Here is a 20,730-nt window from a genome sequence, read left to right on the forward strand (position 1 = left end):
GCTAACGGGGCTGGCGGAGTTCTGTTCTCTTTCTGATGTTATTTATTAAAATGTCAATGTAAAATGCACTTATATAAAAGTATAACTTATACGTTTTAGCTGAATGTCTGTAACCTCGCTCCCTTCCAACCATTTAATTCATTAAAACAACCACATAACATCGTTCGACAACGATAAATGACTGTCTTGCAATAAACATTTTTGCTGTGACTTAACATTATGCGATTGATTTCTTCTTCAACCTCCAGACCTGACTTATGGTTTAAGACGGTGTTTTGAAAAACCGTTCGGGGCATTCAGACCATTATACCTTTGTTGTGCTCGGCTAACTGTTTTGATACTGTGCTAACAGCGTTTGATTTATGCTTTCAACATTCACAACTTTTTGGATTTAGAAATATTTAATTATACTCGAAATATCATTTATAGGAAATTAGCCGAGTGTTTAGACTACGTCAGTCCAGGCAGGTTTGCTAAAACACGAACTTCGCAGCCGTCTTAAAATTCAAACTTTTCTATATATAAAAATATAATATAGGTCAACGCTACAGCAGCAAAATTTAATACAATAGTATACAATAAACTATATAGGTCCGTGCAGTAATATTGTGCTAGTACAATTTGTAATAAGTAGGCTACAGGTTGTACAATAGTAATTACTTAATAAATCAAGTTAAGAAATATTACGTTTTACAGAGGAAAATGTAAGATTTTTTTTCACAAATACTTCAAAATAATCATTGAGACTGTGAATCTCAGTCAGATTATGATACAGAGAAATCTGATTCTTTAACGTGCTCTCACGACTGAATCAGTCAGGGACGAGAAGGTGGGCAGACTTGAACCAGATTTTTTTTTTTCGCCATTTTGAAACGGCATTTAAATAGTTGAGACAGGCAGAACATCACCACATATTTGCAATCGTCCACTCCCCTCCATCTGCACGCTAATTCGGTAACAAACGGCAGCAGGGGTTTCGGGAGAGCTCGGTTAAGACGGACGACAAAGTCTTCAGTATCAACCGCCTGCCTCAGGAATCATGATTCCCGGTATGTCATCTAAAAAAATCCGCACTGAAGGCAAATACAGCATTAGCTAATTCTGGGGGGGAAATAATTGTGCACCTTCGTTCGGTTCTGTCCAGGGTTCGGTGGAGGCAGCGCGGAAGACACCAGATGGTGTTTCGCACAGGTGAAAGGTGACGTGGAGGTCAATGTCACAGAAGGTAAGAAGTCACCTGGCTACGCAATTGTTGTTTTACTAGGTTTTTGTAAAAAAAAAAACATTCTCTATATATAATTGTTTGACGCTCGAAGTAGTCCTACGAAGTGTTTATGTTGATTTAAAAAAAATAACTCGTCTTTATCAAACGAGTTCTTTGTAAACGGCGTGTTTCGGAAGTTGTTGTTTTTTTTTCTTTCACACGCCTTTACAGCAGGTGTTGTAAGCGCGGTCGAGCTCATAAGTACAGTATATTGGATTGTGTTGTGTTTATTTCCTCCCCCTTTTTTTGTTTTGTCCTGTAAAGTTATATTCCTCTGTGTGCTGTCAAGCATGGAATATGATGCAAATATCTGTGTTTCTCAGCACTCTGTTTTTAAACATGGTGGTTTGGAGGCGTGGGAGAATTAATAAAAAAGTATGTTGTAGCGTAGCACAAGTCCGTGTACGTGTGTCTATGGAAGCAATATCTCACTACAGGTTAGGTAACTTGAGTGGGGAAAAAGGCGTTTTTTTTATCATTTCTTCTTGGAGTTGAAGGCATTACATAACCTGCTCTGACATACAAAAACGCTGAGTTGGTACCTGCATGGAGGAAAAATAACTGTTATGTGTTTTGTACTGCCCTTCCACAACCACGGTTTAAGCTGGGGACATGATTTCCTTATGCTTTCAGTACATTTGGAGACCATCCTTTGGTGTATCAAGGCTTATCGCGCGTGTCTTTGACAGAGAGGGGGAGTAAATTTTAGTATAATACGACTTACAGTTGTACTGTACTTTATAACATTGAACGCCCAGCCGTTTCTATGGAAACCTGAATGATTCCGGTTTTGACGAACATGCTGCGGATCCTCATTGAGTGCCTTTGCCTGTAACTGAGCACCGATCGTCGGAAACCGGTCCTTGCCCACTTTCAGTCTGAGCAAGCTCACATTTGGGCGAGAACGCCTTTTGATTTCAGTATTGTGATTTAAGGGGCCGCTTATATACGTCGATTTATTATTAGAGTCGGAAACACAGTAACCTCGTAGCTCGAAATAGCGGTTTCTGTCAAATTTATCGAATTTCTAGGACGGTATGAGGCGCTAGGTTTGTTTTTTCCAATATTCACTTGGTTATCAGGAAATCAAGCGGGAGACGAGAATCGGTTGTCGTGGCGGAAGGTTTTTAATTTGAACGTCCTAACGGGGGTGTATCTGTTATTTCATGATTTTATTTCGAGGTTTTGAGGGGCCATCAATCCGGGAGTCTAAGGGTTAAGGAACATTTCCGATCTTGACTGAAATACCACATAAACGGATGTGTCATGTCGATTAGAGCCGCGGCGCGCAGTTTGTCTGCCGGGCGCTGCCGAAGCCGTGTGCGCTTTGAAAGGTGCCGTGCAGCGAGAGATCGGTGTGTATCCGGGCGAGGTGCTGTCGGCGGCGGAGCCCCAGCTGTGATAAGCCCAGAGCCTCTGGGGGCTGAAAGATCAGCGCATGGAAGAACAGGAAGAACACCTCAGTCCTCATCTCGCAGGGGACTCTGCGTCTCGGACAAAACCGAGATAAATGAGTCAGCGTGGGTGCAAAAATAATAATAAAAAAATGCCAAAGGCTATTGTAACGACAAAACGTCCCCTCTGCTGTTTCAAATAACCCCCTTTTTCACCTTTCCAAACATATCTGTCTATCCGTCTATATATAGAAACCTCTATTTCATAAATATTCATTGAGAGTTTCGGGCTTCCTAAAAAGCCGTGTAAAGGCGAGATAACTGCTGCGAGAGCGCGCACGGGGGAGGCGCGCTTCCGTGTGCTGGTGGAGTGGGCGTGAGGTAAATACCACTTCCTTGTCTCCAAGCTGTGGTTTAAATTGTAAAATGCACAGTTTACCGGCAAGCTTAAAATATTGATACCTCGGCACATGAACAAAACAAATAATTGTCTTCTGCAGCGGAAATCATGTCGTATTTAGGCCTGTTCCCAAACAGGTATTTGCATATTTTACACAAAGGCGCCGAGGCGGACAGCGCGTTGCTGGCTGTTGTACTAGCGGGATCCGATGGTCGATTCGAGGCTCAGAACTGCGTGGAGCTCGCATGTTCTCCCCGTGTTAGCGTGGGATGCCGTCTACGCTTAGACTAGCCTGTTCTCGCTTCTCCTGCGGGCTTGCACCCCGCTTTGGGACAAAGCCTTTCAGCCTCACCCTAAACCCTGTGCCGAAGAGACTGCGGTTTGCCTCCCGCCCTCTCCAGAAAAGCATCCTTCCCAATTCTAGGACGGCTTGAAAGTTAATCATCAAAGCTCACCACATTGGGATTCCTCCGGTCATACGCTGTACAGCTTTTCCGCTTATTGATACTAATTTATTGCAGATTTTGGTCTACCTTGACTCCCGTGTCTTCTCTTACTAAAATAGATGACCTCTGTATGTAGCTTATTCAAACGCTAGCGGAAATATAACTGTATTATATAATATATAACTATATTATTTAGAAAATGTGATGCAATTCTGTGTACATAGGTTGTCAGACGGGCACTGTGAGCTACGCGTTGTAGCGCATCCTTGTTGTAAATGAAGAGCTTTAGGGGAATAGCTATGATAACAGTTTTCTATGTATTGACACTTGTTGTCTCAAGGCCTTTGTCACTGAATTTTTAATGAGTAGTAGCAGGTAGCTTGTTTTTTGTTTTTTATATTATGTGTTTTTCAAAATTTCAGACATTTCAAAAGTTCAAACTACATATAAAAAGGGAACCTTAATAGGGAACCGTTCATAAAAGTGTTTTGCCACTGAAATATCAAAGGTCTGTGCTGTCAGCAATTTCAAATAAAAATCGAGATTGAGTTCTTAAGTCTGTAAAACATCCACTAGGTGGTGCTGTAAAAGGAGTCGTACTCTTCAAGTTTTAAAAGCAGTTCCTCAGTCACAGATAATAGCATTGGTAAGTACTTAGAAAAGCAAATGAATATATGTGCCTTATTTATCTAAAATATCTTGTCAGTACAGCAATATCACAAAGTTGCTGGGACAGTAACACTGAGCATGTCCAAGCCATTTCTCAAACAGTCTCAGGAGAAGCATCCCAGTAATTTCACTTTTGTCATGCACATCTGGGTCTTCTTGTTGAGTATAAAGTCCAAGGCAACCTCACAGAGAGTTAACTCCACAAATACTTGCAGAGGGAAGGTGTGAAACACATTCCCCATGGAGATAAAGATTATGGTGGCCAACGTGTAGAAAATCAAGTATTGAGCTGTTATAAAAGACATTTTATCCAGTAAGAAGCACCGCTTTGCAATTCTTTGTTCATTCCATTTTCAAGGACTTTTTCTGGCTGGGCAGCATGGTGAGACAGTGGTCAGCATGGCTGTCTTGCAGCGATGGGGCCCTGGGTTTAACTCCTGGTGTGCTACCTGTGTGAAGTTTGCATGTTCTCCGTGTTTTTCTGTGGGGTTTCCTATGGGTGCCCTGGTTCCCTGCCAAGGATAAATGACATGCTGGAAGGGTGATTGGTAATATCCCTGAGGCAGCAGAGCAAGCCTCAAGATGGCTCTGGTTAAGAAGAGAAGATCCATGGGGTTCTGCAGCTTAATACCACTTGAACACAGGTCATGGCCTGATTAACCACGGTTGGGTCACCTGGGCGAGCGTGTCTGATGTTGAAAGACCCGAAACACGCAATGACCCTGGGAACATCACCAAGGATGTATTCAAGAGCATCGGAGGATGTGTCTTGTAAATTTGTTTTTGTTCGGTGAATCCAGTGACATCCAGGAACAGACTGGCTGACAACCATGAATAAGTGTAGCTTCTGGGAAAATTGGCCCTGACGTGAGTGTGTGCGTGTCTGGGCTTGTGTCTGTATCCACCCTGCAATGGACTGGCGTCCCCTCCCAGGCGTATCCCGCCTTGTATCATTGCTTGCTGGGATGGGCCCCGTGACTCTGTATTGGATGGATGGATGTTGGTGGCCTCAGGGCTTTTTCAGGGCCGCAAATACAATTCTCTACACAATTAAGATGACCAGAGTAAAGGCTTCCTTCCAGTTTTGTTGTTAATAATATAGTTATCCAGAAATCCCACAAGCACTCTTTAAAGGGTCCCATGGAGCTGAGGTCATCATCCTTGTTAGGGAGACTGTTCTTGGCAAAAGAGAGTTTGGATGGCCTGGAAGTGTCTACTGTTTTTCAGTCCTACGTGCTCCTAAATTAAAATTCGGCTTGTATCCCTGAGGACCCTGAAAATGTCTCCTCCTCATGCTCATGGCTTCCATGGTCTGGTCCTGGACCAAGCAGGCCTTTCCAAACACCTGCTGCTTTCTTCTCATGCCTTTATCTTGCTCTCTGTAGATAACTGAGGCCTCCAAAATACCCTCATCTGGAATCCAGTCATTTGCTGAATTGTGGCACACAAAGCTTTATTGCTCAGTAATTACATTTTACAATTAACCAGTGTTTTACTAAAGACCGGCACTGGGATGGAATGGCGTTTATCTGACCATCTTTAACATGCAGTGTACTCATTTTGTACATTATCAATGTAAATAAACTAGACAGACACATAATCTAGACGAACATAAAAAGGTAGACTGTGTAGATGACTGACATCACCAGCATTTGTTCATTTGCAGGGCTTGCTAGGCAAATCCCCCGGTGCTACAGCCTCATCTCTGATGTTGCTGTACAGACACAAGACAGTAATTGATGAAGACACTTGAATGCGAATTAGATGGTATGAAAGTCGTTTTTTTTTTTTCCAATACCAGATCAAAATAGCCTAGCATGGCAACACATCCTGCTCGTCGACAGTGGCTGCCTAAATGAGAACCGCACGACAAGAAGAAGTTCCTCGTCTTCAAGCCTTAATGAGCGTGTAACGAAGGCGTTGACATTCATTAAAAAAGGGAGCCTTCTAAACCCAGAGGCTCTCAAAGTGAGAGCTTGCAGCTGTCTTCTGCTCCCTTGTTGTTTTATTTGTTATTTTTGTTGCTTCCAGTTTAATTTGACAGACAGCACTTGTGTGTTACATTTTGAACTGCTTTTGTAAACACTGATTGCCACCTCTTACTAACGGAATGTAGATGAAGTTGGAAAGTAGCTCATTAGCCTGAAAAAGCCCGATGCACAATCCTATGCATCGAGGGAAAAGTTCACAATGCCAGGCGATTAGCATGATACATCTTTCAGAGCCTCCTGTTCTTCACCGTAAGAAACAATTAATATCAGATTGATCCTTGGAGATTCCTGTGGGAAGAATGGTAAAGATCTTGTGTGAATGTTGCAGGAAAACTGACACAGATTGTAAAATCACAGTAAAGTACCTGTGATGTTTGTCCTGTCTCATGTTTATCATCTTCAGCCTACAACCTGGGAAGAACAGCACACACACACACCCCTGTTCAGAGCCAGCTGTGAGATCTGTAAGTGGTCCAATTGTGTGTCTACAGGAAACCACATAATGCTGACATCATCCCAGTGTAAGCCTATACCTCACAACATTGCATGTATCAAAATCTGTACTGGATTGTTTGATTTGTCTACATGACTTTTAACTCATTTCCAGAAGGAAATTTCTGGACAGCAATTTAAAGATCACATTTGGTGTTCAATTGTAGGGCACTCCAAAGGCTCATTCTAATCAGCCTAAAACCTATCTGTGTGAAGAGCTAAGAGTTATGGTTAGGACTGGACATACAGAATTGGACCCTGGATTCAAGTTACATCTCAGACCAGAGTTCTGTAGGTTTTCATTCCAATAACAATTTTTTATGATGAAATTGAATTTACTGGGGCAAGTAAAGCAGTTTAAGTGCTCCACGTTTTCCCAGCTCTTCAGGTGTTACTGATTGAAAGAGACCTGCAGTGACTTCAGTCTGACATTTTCAGAATATACAATGAGACCTGTAGTGATTGTGGGGGTTTGTTGGAAAGGGGACGGACTTGTATTATAGGTAAAGAAAAAAAGTTTTGAAATGAGATTCAGTTTCTTCCTAGAACAAGAACAATGCCTGGTAAGTGTGTGTTTTCATTGATCCATTCTGTTATCAGTCACATCAGAATACAGCTCACCCCTGCCTTCATTTTCCTATCGCTGAAAGAAATGGACAGGCGGCACAGTGGTGCAGTAGTTAAAAGGGTGTTCCATCATTTCAAGACCATGATCACCAAAAGTGGGCAGCATGGTGGCGCAGTGCATAGCATTGCTGCTTGGCAGTGTTGGGGCCCTAGGTTCAGTTCCTGGGGTGCTGTCTGCCTGGAGTTCACATGTTCTCCCCATGTTCACATGGGTTTCCTCTGGGTGCTCCGGTTTCCTCCCACAGTCCAAAGACATACTGGTAGGTTAACTGGCTTCTTCTGTGTTCTCTGCGCTGGACTGCCGTCCCATCTGGGGTGTGTCCTGCTCTGTGCCCCTTGGTTGCTGGGATAGGCTTAAACTTCCCCGCAACCCTGAATTTGATAAAGCAGTTAGAATATGGATGGATGGATAAAGGCAAGACTGATGCGTTCAACAAAAACCACTCACTGTGTTTGTCTTTCCATGCATTGCACAGCTCTCTCTGAGCAAAGTTCTCTCTGTGATCTGCATCAAAAAAAGACTGTTACAAATCTCTCAGCAAGATGCAGCTAACGCTTTCTTCTCATCTGCCTGAGCTTTTTAACATGATGCCTGAGATTAATGGGGTTTTGCAGCCTGCAAGTGAATTAACAAAATGGATTAGAGTAAGAGGCTTCTTTTGCTTTTATATAGCCCTAAAAGGAAAACGTGTCAAGTGCAAAGCTCCTTTATAGGCACCATCCCTTAATCTTTTAATTGAATACCTGTTTGACTAACATTTTTCTCTCTTTTGTTTCCTCGTCACCCCTTCTCAGTGGAACCTGGAAATTTAATTTAAACGTTTTGGGGATTACGAACAAGAATGGTATAAGCCACCTTTAATCTTGACGTCTGTCTGATTAATAGGGAGGTTAATATTCACTCATTCCCTTATCTGATGACCCAGATAATATTTTTATAAATAGCATGGTAAACCCTTCCAGTGTTCCCAGCCTACTGGGTCGATTTGATCACACGGATTCCAGGAATCTTTGATTTACTGTCTTATGATCGCTCACATTCTAATATTCCAGGCCCTGGGGCCATGTATGCTCCATTTGAAAGGAACAAAGAAACCACAGTTGCAGACTGCTATTGATATAAACACTGATATTAAGAAATAAAAGCGGATGAGTGGACAGTTTTACAGTACATGCTACTGGTAGGAGTAGCGTCTGGGTTGTGGGGGCATCTTGTGACTCCCGTGGACAAAAGAGTAATAACACAGCTATGAAAACATTTACGTTTTTTTCAGCAAGACTGTTGTGGAGCAATACAAACCATGCCCATTAATTTGATGAAATGATCAAATAAGATCACTTCATTAGCCACATACAATTTCTTGTATTAGGACTTTGACTTTTCGCATACCCCAGCTTGCTCTCCACACAGACACAGACGCAGACAGGGAGAGAAGCTTGGGGTCAGAGCACAGGGTCAGCCATTTATACAGCGCCCCAGGAGCAGTTGGGGTTAAGGGTCTTGCTCAGGGGCCCAATGGAGTAGGATTACCCTGCCGGCCGTGGGATAAAGTCGCTGGGTGTACCAGCAGTCCTGAAATATTCTAAAACAAAGCAAACATTTTGGAAAGTCCACTATAAGTCAAGAAGCGGTTCATTTCTTTTATCCCTTTATTAGTAAACAAGTGGAGTCGGTGTCATTTTTTGAAGCTCATGAAAATTCATTTGCTTCATCAATTCTTACAAGGCCAGGTGATACTGCCCCCTGAGTGGGGGGAACAAGGGAGGTAAACAGTTTCCCTTTCTTCCAAATTGTCATTGGTTTTTGTTTTTCAAGCATGTCCAAATCCAACACAAAATACCCTTTTCCCAGGTTGTGAATACTTTGACTCAGAAGGACCTCTTTCGAATTTATGGTTTGTGTCAGGGCGGGCAATGGATAGGCGTCTTATCTGTAAGAAAACTCTCCCACTCCAGGTTTTTCTTCCAAGTTCCCCATTTAACAAATTGATTTTTAATTTATATTGCTTCTCTCCTGAAGTATAAAAGGCAGGGTATAGATTTTCCTCTGCTTATTATATTTTGCTGCAGGTGGCAACAGAGACAGTTGAAATTCAATCCTCCTACAGGGTGCCTAAAATGGAACAAACTCAGGATTGGGATAAAGATTCTCACAGTGCAAGCTTACATCTTAAAGCTCTTCAGCCCCACTCTTATCTGTTTCCTTCAGGCTCTTTAAACAGAGTCGCTTGTTCTGTGAGTTATACTCGCTGTAAGAGAAACCTTGCAGGATGATTTGTAAATGTTGCGAAGAAGAGCATAAATACATATTTTATCTCCTGCTCCCTTCATCAGGAAACACCCTTTTCCAAACCTTTTATTTAAAAAAAAACCCAGGAGTTTCTTACATAATACAGTCAGTATCTTGGCAACGTATCTACTGTCCAGTCATCAGAAAATGTACCTGTTCCTTAATTAAATACCAAAGAGCACCACTTTCATTAGCAGTATTCTTATTATTGTCTGAGTGTGGGTGTTATTGTGAATGGGAGCAGTGCAGTACCATTAGGGATCTGCTCAGATAGAACAGCACTCAGTTTGTTTACAGGTAATTGCTTACTTAGCAAATTCTGGAGCCGTGATGGGCTTGAGTCAGTGACGGATCATTTTATATATGTGTGTGTGTGTGTGCGCGCGCGCGTGCGAGAGGGAGAGAGGGGACCAGGAGAGAGAGGGAGGGAGACGGAGAGCGAAAGAGAGGGGGAGCCAGTCCACAGACACTGGGGCTTCGGAGTTTCTGCTCTCTAGAACCGGCAGCAGCAGTAGCGCTGGCCACAGGCAGCAGCAGCAACACAGGCTTGACTCCTACAAAAATCCCCTCCCCTCCCCTTCCCCACAACCTCCCCCCCCCTCCCCTTCCCTACGAATCCTGCAAAAGAAAAAGCAACATCCTCGTGTCCTGCTGGCGGCAGGGGAAGGAAACATGGTGAAGGAGAGAGCAGCCGCGCGCGGAGATCGCTCCCGTCCTCCAGCTGTGATTGCCGTAGAGGAAGGATTAAGCACTGAATAAGTGATGCCGCTGTAGCGCTCGGAAACAGGAGCAGCTCTGCCCCTTCTTCTCCTCTTGTTCCACTCTCCTATCTCTCTCTCTCTGTGTCTGTGTGTGTCATCGGCAGCCAGGATGGACTGAACACTAGGGCACCACTGCTTTTTTTTTTTTGCGAGCAAACGAGCAAGCAAAAAAAGATGAAATGCTTTTCCCGTTACCTGCCTTACATCTTCAGACCTCCGAGCACTATCCTCTCTTCCAGCTGTCACACAGAAGGTAGGGACACGGGGGGTTGGTGTTCTGGGGCTGCTGAGGTGTTTGTGTGGCAGAAGGTGGCCTGGGAACAGAATGCACTGTTGGGTTGTTAGTTTGGGGGGGTGGGGGGGAGTTAAGGAGTGGGATAGTACAGTACCCAATCCTACTTGGGTACTTTCTGCATGCTGTTTCAACCACTGTCGGGGTGTTACTAGATGGTGCTGAGATGAAGAGCACTGGAAGTAAATCGTACTGTATTTCATCTGCCTGCATTGACTTAATACTGTTTTGGAGGACCTGGGGGGGAGTGGCGAGTGTAGGTTACAAGACCAGCGATCCTGAGGTTGAGAGGCGAGCCACTCTTTGAGAAAGAAAGGGAAAGGATCTGCCGTGCAGTATGTGGCTGACTTGTACTGTTTGCATTATTGATTTCTAATTATCAGCCTACAGAAGAAGGTGGAATGTCTCGCAATAACATAACCCATAGTTGAGTACACTGAAAAATTAATTGTCCTGGAGCGGGTGGGTTATTGTGAGAGGACGGAGCACTCACTTCTGAAACGCCTAATGAGCGTGTGGGGCCTGGAGGTCCAGATAGCTACACTACATAAGTTATTTCATAAAGCTGCAATAACATTGTGCATATTTGTCTAGAAGCATTGCAACCCCAGACTTTAACCCAACGTGATTGTGGAGCATGAGAACTTTCTCAGGCTTGTTAGCATTCCCTGTAAGGAACTAGTCAGGATGATTGCACTTGTCAGAAATGTAGAGAGAGATGTCGAATTACGGACATATGTTTGTTTTTTTTCCAAATTCAATGAAAAGCAAATGTATGAACTTGATACAATTTTCTTTGGCAGGTATGGTACGTTTATGGAGATCCGCATCTGTCACTTAGGATTTCCGTGAGATGATGACTCATGTTTGCACGGCTCCATTCTTATTGCATAAGGGTTTAGAACCGAGACTGCACCTAGAAATCGGTTAAGGTGGCACCTCTGTATGTAGTATAGCTTAACCTAAATACATCACATGATCTGTCTCCGCACGCCGCAGCTACAAGCCAGTGACAAGACGCTCTTCGTTTTTAAGGTGAACTATGTGACCCAGACCTGCTGGCTAATGTGGCTGTTACACTCTGACAGTATTACAGTGTTACAGTATGGAATAATACTTCTAAAAATCTATTCATAACATCACTTTTTTAGCCCTATACAATTTCCTGCATGAGGAATTCATCTTTTCGCATACCCTAGCTTGCTCTCCATGAGACACAGACACGGAGAGAGAAGCTTGGGGTCAGAGCGCAGGGTCAGCCATTGTACAGTGCCCCTGGAGCAGTTTGGGTTAAGGCCCTTGCTCAGGGGCCCAACGGTGTATGATTCCTCTGCTGGCTGCGGGATTTGAACCGGCAACCTTCCAGCCACAGGCACAGATCCTGATCCACAGAGCCACCACTCCGCCCTTTTTTTCCCATCATGAACCTGCAGCGTGGATGAAGTCTCATATTACATGTACAGTTTTCTGCCACTACATACAGTATGTTGCAAGATCTCTTGTCCAAATTACAGCGATGATGCAAATATATACTGGTTAGTATATATGTTTACATTGGTTGCCGGTGTTAAAACAAGCAACTGGTAAATCCTGGAATGGATTCAACTTTGATGCTACAGGAGTCTTAGTTCATTCCTGTACTGGGCCCATAGTCACTTTGTTCAGGTGGAAATGGCAGTCATTTTAGGTCTCCATTCACTAGATGCATTCCCAAGGTGCAGAGAGATGGGGGGGCAGGGTTTCCCCACAATATCGGGGGACATCACCTCATATTCAGTCCTTCCCATTCAAGTGTGAGCTGCAAGTGGTGAGGTCAGCGAAGTAGGACATGCCATCTTGGGGGGATAAAATTAGATGAATGGCCTTTTCTATAATACAAACTTAAATACAGATGAGGAATGAGTGCTATAAAAGGATTTATTAGGTCTGTGTTTGCTAGAGTTAATGCTCTCTGCTGTTAGTTTTTAATTATTTAACTCTTGCCCCAGGGTGCTCACAGCAAGGAGCATGTGCTTATAAGAGGGACTTTGTTTAACTTGAATTCCATGGAGATTACTCTTATGAATTCACATTATTACACAGGAGACCAAGTAGGGCATTATCTGAAATGATGTTTTTTTTTAGTTCTGAGCATGATGTGATGAAAAATAGTGACTTTCCCTGCAGCATTTCCTCCTAGTTATTTATTTACGTACAATGTATATGGTGCTCAATTATCGGAATGTGTACAAAACACTTGTGTTTATACTTACACATTCATAACTCACTGTAAGTTTGTTGCTTAGGAGGTACTTCCAAGCACAGAGCTCTTCGGTATGCATGGAGCAAAGGTTTGCTCTGTAATTCTTACGTTGTCATTGATTATGAAGGATTGCTAGACAATTGGTATACTGAGTGAAATTTTAGGTCCTATGTAACACCTTATATTGAAAACTGCTGAATTCCAGTGTCAATTCATATGACCAAACCCAAATCCTGACAATCACCTGCTCCCACTAAGGTATAAATATGTTACATTAGGCTTCCCTTCCCAGGGTTCATTGCTCAGCATTTCTCCAACAAGTTTACCGTCTCTGCTTCCCTTATCCCCTCATTTAGTTTCACCTTCCCGGAGTTCACTGTTCAGCATCTCTGAACAACCCCACCATCTTGGCTGTTGTAGCAAGCCCATTGGCTCATCTCACAGGAGGGTTCAGGAGGCCTCATCCTCATCCATAGGCATTGCATTGCTAGCAAAAATGAATTGACTGAATAATTCAGTTATATAACGTACAATAATTCATTATATATCAATAATGAATAACATTTCCCTAAAGGCTTTTAAAGAACACTAGACACAGTCAACAAGCTGTACTCTTTCCTTGAGCTTCAGAGATGGATGGGAAGGAAATGTGCAACGTAGCTTGTTTGAATATTTGCCGCTTCTTGAAGAGGTGACAAATCACAGGGGTGACATTTACTTTCATGGTAAAGCTGATGAAATGCATTTGTGGCTATAGAATGGCCGGTCGGACTGTGATGTAGCTTTATGCGGGTCTGATAAATCTTCATTTGCGTCCTCAGCTCTGGAGGTGTACGCAGTTAATTCAGGCTACAAAGCTGCTGATGTCCCTGTGCAAACTCAGTGGACACTCAGGGTGGGATCAGATGTCCCCTGTCCTGTTCCCTTTATGGTCACTTTTGTTTCCGAGGCCTTGTTTTTGTTTGTTGCAAGTTGAATTGTCAGTGACAGTGGAAAACAAACCATATCAGACAGGGGTAGTCAATTGGCAGATCATTGTTGAATTGTCGCAAATCGGCTGATTATGTTCCAGTTAATATAATAATGCAATCAACATGCAGGTGGTAGACAAGACTCAACGTGGAATTGTTTTGAAGATGACTAACTGGTTCAAGTCTTATTGTGGATGTTTTCAAGCATCAATAACCTAGCAAAATAAAAACCAGAAGCAGAATTTTTGGCATTTGTTATAAAAGACTTGTGTTTAACATTGCTCAGGGTTTCAGGGGATAATAAATCAGGCCTCCATTGTAGAGCACTATATAGTATTTCAAGCATTAAATATGAGTATAACACAGGAACCTGTTGCAGCTGGATAATTCATAGTGAAGCTTGAATTGTTTTGTTCTGCACTTTTCCCTTTCAGCCTAATTTGTATTCTTCTTGCTGTGGTTTCCCTGATAATGAATTTGGCATTCCACGTTACTTCTGATGGATTAAGGCTTAAAAAGCAACGGGTTTTTTGAGCATTTATTATTTTTTGGGTGTAGTTTTAGTGTGTCATTTGTGAATGCATAGTGGAAAACAAAATGAAAACATCTGTTGCTCCAGATACCATAGTGCTGTCTGACATGTCATCATTCAGCACTATTTAGTCAGTCTCTTGAGTTTAGATAACAATGCTGTGAAACAAAAGAGGAAGAGGAAAAGCTAAAGAAAACAAAAACTCTGCTGCTTTTGGTGTCCAGGTGCCGCACAGGGTCTAATGACTTGATTTTTTTGCTGCTGGGTGCTATTTTAGTGCCCAAGCCTTTTTGTAATTGTGTGTCCTATAGATAAATGGTCGCTCTCAGTCATAAGACTGCGGAAGAAGGAATTGGTGTACGTTATCCAGATAGCAGCGGATGTGATAAATATTTTAAAATGATAACATGGGAACTTCTCTCCTTGGACATTGTAATACAGCACGTTACATTTGTTCCTTTAGCCTCCAATTTCCTGGATAATATACTGGACATAAGGAATCAAACAAGAGGTTAGCTTTGTTGATCGCTAGTGCCATTTTAAACCAAGAATGTAGTCCAACAATAACAAGCAGGGCCCTGGGTATCTGCTTCAACAACATAGCTTGTTCCATACTCCCCCAACCCTTTGTGTAACGTGGTGCCTCCTACTCTCAGTTCTGTACGCACTTCCCTGAAGTTTCCACTACAGTTTCTGTTTCGCTGTTGATCCTGAAGATCCTGGATGATTTAAGAGAAAAAAGTTAAATTTGCAACACACATTTCTACTTAGGCTGTTTTCTTAACATGGCCCTGGTTAAAGATCTGTGAAGATGTGCTGTGGAGAAAGCAAAGACGGAAGTAAAGCTGAGTGAAACCATGGTAAAAACACAGTAATGGAAATGGACATATGGTCAGTCATGGTATAAAATGGATTGAAACGCGGTAAAAGTGTGGAGCTGGTGATGAAAAAAAGTTGCACAAATGCAAGAACTTATTATGATGATAGTGGTGATGGTGTTTTAGCATGATAAAACCATGAGAAAGCTATGAAAACACTAAGGTAAACCTTCGCAACCAAATCAAACAAGAGGTTAGCTTTGTTGATTGCTAGTGCCATTTTAAAACAAGAATGTTGTGCAACAATTTCATGAAGGATCTCTTTGTGTAAAGTATCGCCCCCTCTTCTAGGACTGAGAAATCTTTAAATGTACACTTGAGATTAGCGGGGGGGTGTGATCTATGTAGGATCTATATGGCTGTACTGTAGCTCAGTGGGCATTGGTAGGATTAAAACACTGAGCTGGTTTCCAAGGCTTTGGGGAGAGCTGTCTGACCAGGAATGTCAAACTATAAGAAAGGGAAGAATCCTCTGGAGACGCCTCACTACCATGGAGAAACCACGAGTCCAGTAAGTGAAAATAAAAAAGTGGGCAGCTGATATTAGCATGGAAAAAGAATTATTTTATTTTATTTTTTTATCATTAATGTTATCACATTTTTTACCACAAAATACATTTTGTGTATTTTACATGTTAAAGTAACGTTACAGGAGACATAAATTGTTGATATGTTGTTTCCACATCTGTCAGTTATTTATGAACAGGAAAATACAGTATTTCCCATCCCCTTCTAGAGTTTGGATTTTTAACAGTTTTAATCTATTGCCGTGAACTCACCACGACGTGCGAATGTTCCCTCACCCTCGGTGCGTACTGCTCCCTTGCAGGACCTGACTCATTGCGACGGTGATGTATCCGTGAGGGCGAATGTGCAAGTCATAGTGTGCTGCCCGCCCTCGGGGGAGCTCTCTTTACTCCGCTTGTGTCTTTGCTCCGTCCCTGTCGCGTCTGCGGCGGAGCCTGCTGCTACAGTCTGGGACTGTCCCACCTGCTCAGACAACACCCTGCCCAGGTCGGCGTAGGTCGCTGCTATTTTGTTTTCGTGCCTGCAGGGGAGGAGAGGAGTACCCTCTGCTGATGCCCGCGCATTAATCACGGAGCATCAAAAGCTACATTGCGCACTTTGATGTGCACGGGTGCTTGGGATTTGTTGCACTTTTATAAAAAAAACTCAACTAAGATGGTGGGGTGGGGGGGAGCCGTTTTGCAGAAACGATCTTCTCTGCCGCCGTTTAAGATTAGGAAGGGACAGGGCAGACGCAGACAAGCTGGCCACGCTGCTGATCCCTAGTGTGCGGTTTTGCACGGTCAGCACTGAGGAAAAGACAAACCTGCTGCAGACAGACGGAGGAGGCGGCTTGGAAAATAACAATAAGCACAGTGTGATTGATTCCCTTACAGAATGTCCGTAAAAGCCTGCCATTCTCTTTTTTTAGCCTTCCCTTCCATCGTATTCCCATTTATTTTAGGTCTTGGCAGCCCGCTCAATTTATCAGAGGCCTTTGGCTGTTTATTCATTTAATACTATATTATAATTTTGACATTTCATTTTCACCCTACTATGCTGAGCTTGTGGGGCTGCTTTTTGTTTTCCTTATGTTATAAGGAAGTTGTCATGTCATGTCATTTGCCAAAACGCTTTATACCATACGGTGTCGGAGGCAGCCGGAGCCTACCCGGCAAGCCACGAGCACAAGGCAGGGTACACCCTGGATGGGACGCCAGTCCATCACAGGGCCAGTGCAAGCCAATCACACATGGGGACAATCTGGAGGCCACGGTAGAGGCCGAGGGGGGAAATTTGGCCCGGACACCGGGATAACTCCTTACTCTTATCGAGAAATGCCCAGGGATCTTTAATGACCATTGAGAGTCAGGACCTCGGTTTAACCTCGGTCTCATCCGAAAGACGGTATAAGGATGTTTTTCCAAATAATAAAGACAAATCTTTTGCAAAGTTTCTTTGTACAAAAACAAGTGTCTGGGAAGGTTCTTGTGTGGGTTAAAATAAAAAGACTATTTAAAGCCATCCTGACAATAGCACTACATGAAAGAGATAAAGGGAAGATATATTCCAATTATCTCTAGCTTATTAGAGATAATTATCCCCCTGTGAATTAAATTTTTAACAGCACCACTAGCAGATTGAAAATAGGTTTCACTGCAAATAAATTTCAGATAATTTTTTTTTCCGTAGGAGATCATTATTGTAATTAACGCTGGATTGCATCTTTTCTCTTAAAATAAAAAGAACAGTCTATTGGATGCTCACCAATTTGTACTAACACCAAAGAACACCAATTTGTTCTTTCAGGTCATGTCTATTGGTGCATAGAGATACAGTGGTCAGAGAGCTGGCTGTCTTGTGGTGGCAGGAGAACTGCACATACGGAAATGTGAGCTCACACACACTTTGTAAAACATGGGCTTTGGAAAATAATGCTATTGGTGGAGAAACGGTTTCTGAAAAAAACTCCAATCTGGTTTAAAGCTGTAAAATGCTACTACAGTTACTCCCTGTGTGCTTCTTCCCATCTAGTGGTTATCGCAGCAGAAAGAGCAGGGTTTTGGTTTTGAAGTTGAGCTCTGTGAAAACTGCAAGATCAGTGATGGTAACAGCGAAGGCCCTGACGTATTAAAAATAGCTGACTGGGTGACTGGGCTGCCGTTGAGGAGCAATGTCACGATCGCTGATTCGATGCAGAACAACGAGGTAGGCAAGGTCTTCCTGTTGATTTGAGATTGTGCAGGAGCCTTCTTGCCGGTGCAGACAAACACTTGCCAAAATGCATGAGTCAGGCCGTTCTTGATACAGTGACCCAAGCTGTCAGATAATCCGAGATTTTACATGGTTAAGTCATGGCTGGTTGTAATAGGTAGCATGTCTACTGGAGAAAAAAATCTAATAATGCAACGCTGGGTGGCACGGTGGTGCAGGGATTAGCATTGCTGCCTCGTAGCGCTGGGGCCCTGTGTTCAATTCCAGACCTGAGAAGCTATCTGTGTGGAGTTTGTGTCTTCTTCCCTTGTTCACATGGGCTGTTCACAGTCCAAAACCATGCTGGTAGGTTAAGTGGTTTCTGGGGAACATGGCCCTGGTGCGACTGTGTCTCTATCCTCTCCCGGACTGCTGTCCTATCCAGAGTGAATCCTGCCTTGTGCCCACAACAATGTCGCCGCCATTATGACTGCAACAGTAACAGCTGATTGAGCAACATTACCAGGAAGCTGTATAAGTGGCATGGTTTGGTCAAATTAGATCAATTTTGTTTCTATCTAATGTCCGCGGTAATGATAAGAAAGCATCCTGTACGCGGAGGAAATCATAAGAAAGCAACTACAGTACGTGAGGCACATATATTCAAATTTAAATGGGAGAGAACACAAAGCCCTCAAAATCATTTGATCATAAACAATAGTCTCACCAAGGCAGCTGGCCCCATAAATTGGAATATTCTTCCAGAAATATCGAGCCGGTCTGTATTTTTAGCAAACTTTTGTGCCCATGCGCTGGGGCGCGGGGAAGGCGTAGTGATTAATTACATGGTGCTGGAGCTGTGCACGGAGAGCAGTCTGGCCCTGCCTTCAGGGCCCACACAGTGCAGCAGTGCTGGAGGCAGGCTGTAATTTATTAGAGAGAGGCCTTCTCCTGGTTGCGTGTCTAAATAGGAAAATAGGACTTCCATTTCGGTGGGGGGGGGGATGGGGTATTTGCATGGTGAGTCTGCACCCCCAAAGTCAAGAGGAGCCAAGGAAGACATATGGAACGTGAACGAGCCTCCCAAGGGAATCATTTTTCAAATGAATAAATCATGGAAACCACAATTCCCTCGCACCATGGGGGGGCCTCAGATGTCCCTGCAGGGTACAGATTGATGTATTTTTAGCTGTGCTTGCCTAGATTTACCTACCCCATGTCCAGAATCTGCAGGGAGGGCGCAGGAACAATGGCAAATGCTTCTTGTTACACGTGATTAACACTGAATGTATAATTGCCATCCTGTTGATAGATCATAGTCTTGCACATGGTGTGTTACCAAGCTGGAGAAAAGAATTCAGGTCCATGCCTGTAGTACGTACAGTGTTGTTGAAATGGAGGGTTATTACAAGAGCCATTGCAACCTCTGCATTACTTTTTTGATCTGTTCACCTGTTATGGATTTATGCATTCCCCGAAGAGACAGGATCGAAAAACCTTCAGCAGAAGGAGATGTGGATTGGATAATGCATCATATTAAAGTTCATTCTGCTCTTTAGAAGTTCAGTAGAAGCCTCCAAAAGTTTCCTGTATACCTGTAGTAACTCAGACAGCTCTTTGCAGACTATAGGCAAATCGTCATTGATCTCCACAAGTTGGGAGATGATTGGATCTCCCATTGTCCAGTGTCCAGTATTAAAACATGTAAAGCTACTGGCATAGTGGCCACTCTGTGCAAGAGAATCCTGTTATCAAGGGCTGTTCAATACGGTGTTTGGACTGCAGCTGTAAATCCAATGTCAAGTGATGGAGATCTCCAACACAAGCTGGCTTCTTCAGGATACAAATGGCTAAAAATAATTATTTATGGTAAATCTGGATTTTGTCCTATGTCATGCTATTATTATTATTACATTTTTAGAATTTCATAATTGAGAGACACTAACATCAATCCAGAATGAGGTAAGGACTGGTATCTGTTCCTGTTTCAGCCAGACTATGAATAATTTTGGAGGACACTGTATATCTACATATCTACAGTGTAGAACATGGAGTACCTCTTCGGACTGTTGGTACATATGTGGTTTTGGCTTGCTCATTAAATCTTTCATGTGGTCCTAAAGGAGTGTTCAGAATATACCCAGATTTCTATTGGGCAAGCTTTGCCATGGGAGTAAACAGAGTGATGAAATTGCACCCCCACCACACGTTTTGCCACAGGTAAATTATATGCTGGGCTCATGTAAATCAGGCAACAGAGACTTTATCACCTGTGGTATTAAGAAAACTGCCTTTCTTGTTTCCTGTCAGCTTAGCCCTCTGAAGGTGAAAGTAACTAGCAGTCTTGAATTGAATGGATGTTGTACTGTAACTCCATCTTCACGTCTGATTCAGAGACTCGGTAATGGCGCCGGTCTGTTCTAAAGCAGCTGTTCTGAGATGCTGAGGGAGCCTGTTGTTCTGTGATCCATTTTGCGAGTGTCCCTCAGTGAGGGCTGTGACGTAGTGGGGATAGGACCGTTCCCAGGAGCGAGGGCTGTGATGTAGTGGGGATAGGACCGTTCCCGGGAGTGAGGGCTGTGATGAATGAGCACACGCAGCAGGAGTGAAACCCACACAGCTCGGATGCTGAGCGTGGGGGGGAAGCCAGCCTGACGCTGCTCAAGCCCTAAAATAGAACTTCAGTTTATCACCAGGTTTTCTTTTCGCTCTCAGGTTTGGTAGTTTCTAACACTGCTCCCGGGGGGAGCGTGAATCCAGCCCAATTCAGCACTGAGCACG

The 20,730-nt window shown here is 43.3% G+C and overlaps 1 protein-coding gene across 2 annotated transcripts in view; it reads left to right on the forward strand.

The window, feature by feature from the left end:
• Positions 1-849: 849 nt before the first annotated feature.
• The window catches only part of LOC148821044 (serine/threonine-protein phosphatase 2A 55 kDa regulatory subunit B beta isoform), a 104,971-nt gene continuing 85,090 nt past the window's right edge, over positions 850-20,730 (forward strand). The window contains exons 1-2 of one of the 2 annotated variants that reach the window (XM_088932618.1): positions 850-1,049; positions 1,145-1,225. In XM_088932618.1, coding sequence (XP_088788744.1) covers positions 1,040-1,049; positions 1,145-1,225 — 91 coding nt within the window. In that variant the 5' untranslated portion in view covers positions 850-1,039. Of the gene's footprint in view, positions 1,050-1,144; positions 1,226-10,044; positions 10,588-20,730 lie in introns of those variants that run through there. The other variant, XM_088932619.1, reaches the window with a different exon arrangement.

Source organism: Atractosteus spatula, chromosome 14 (assembly GCF_055471065.1).
Source record: "Atractosteus spatula isolate fAtrSpa1 chromosome 14, fAtrSpa1.hap1, whole genome shotgun sequence".
In the NCBI taxonomy this organism is placed as follows: domain Eukaryota; kingdom Metazoa; phylum Chordata; class Actinopteri; order Semionotiformes; family Lepisosteidae; genus Atractosteus; species Atractosteus spatula.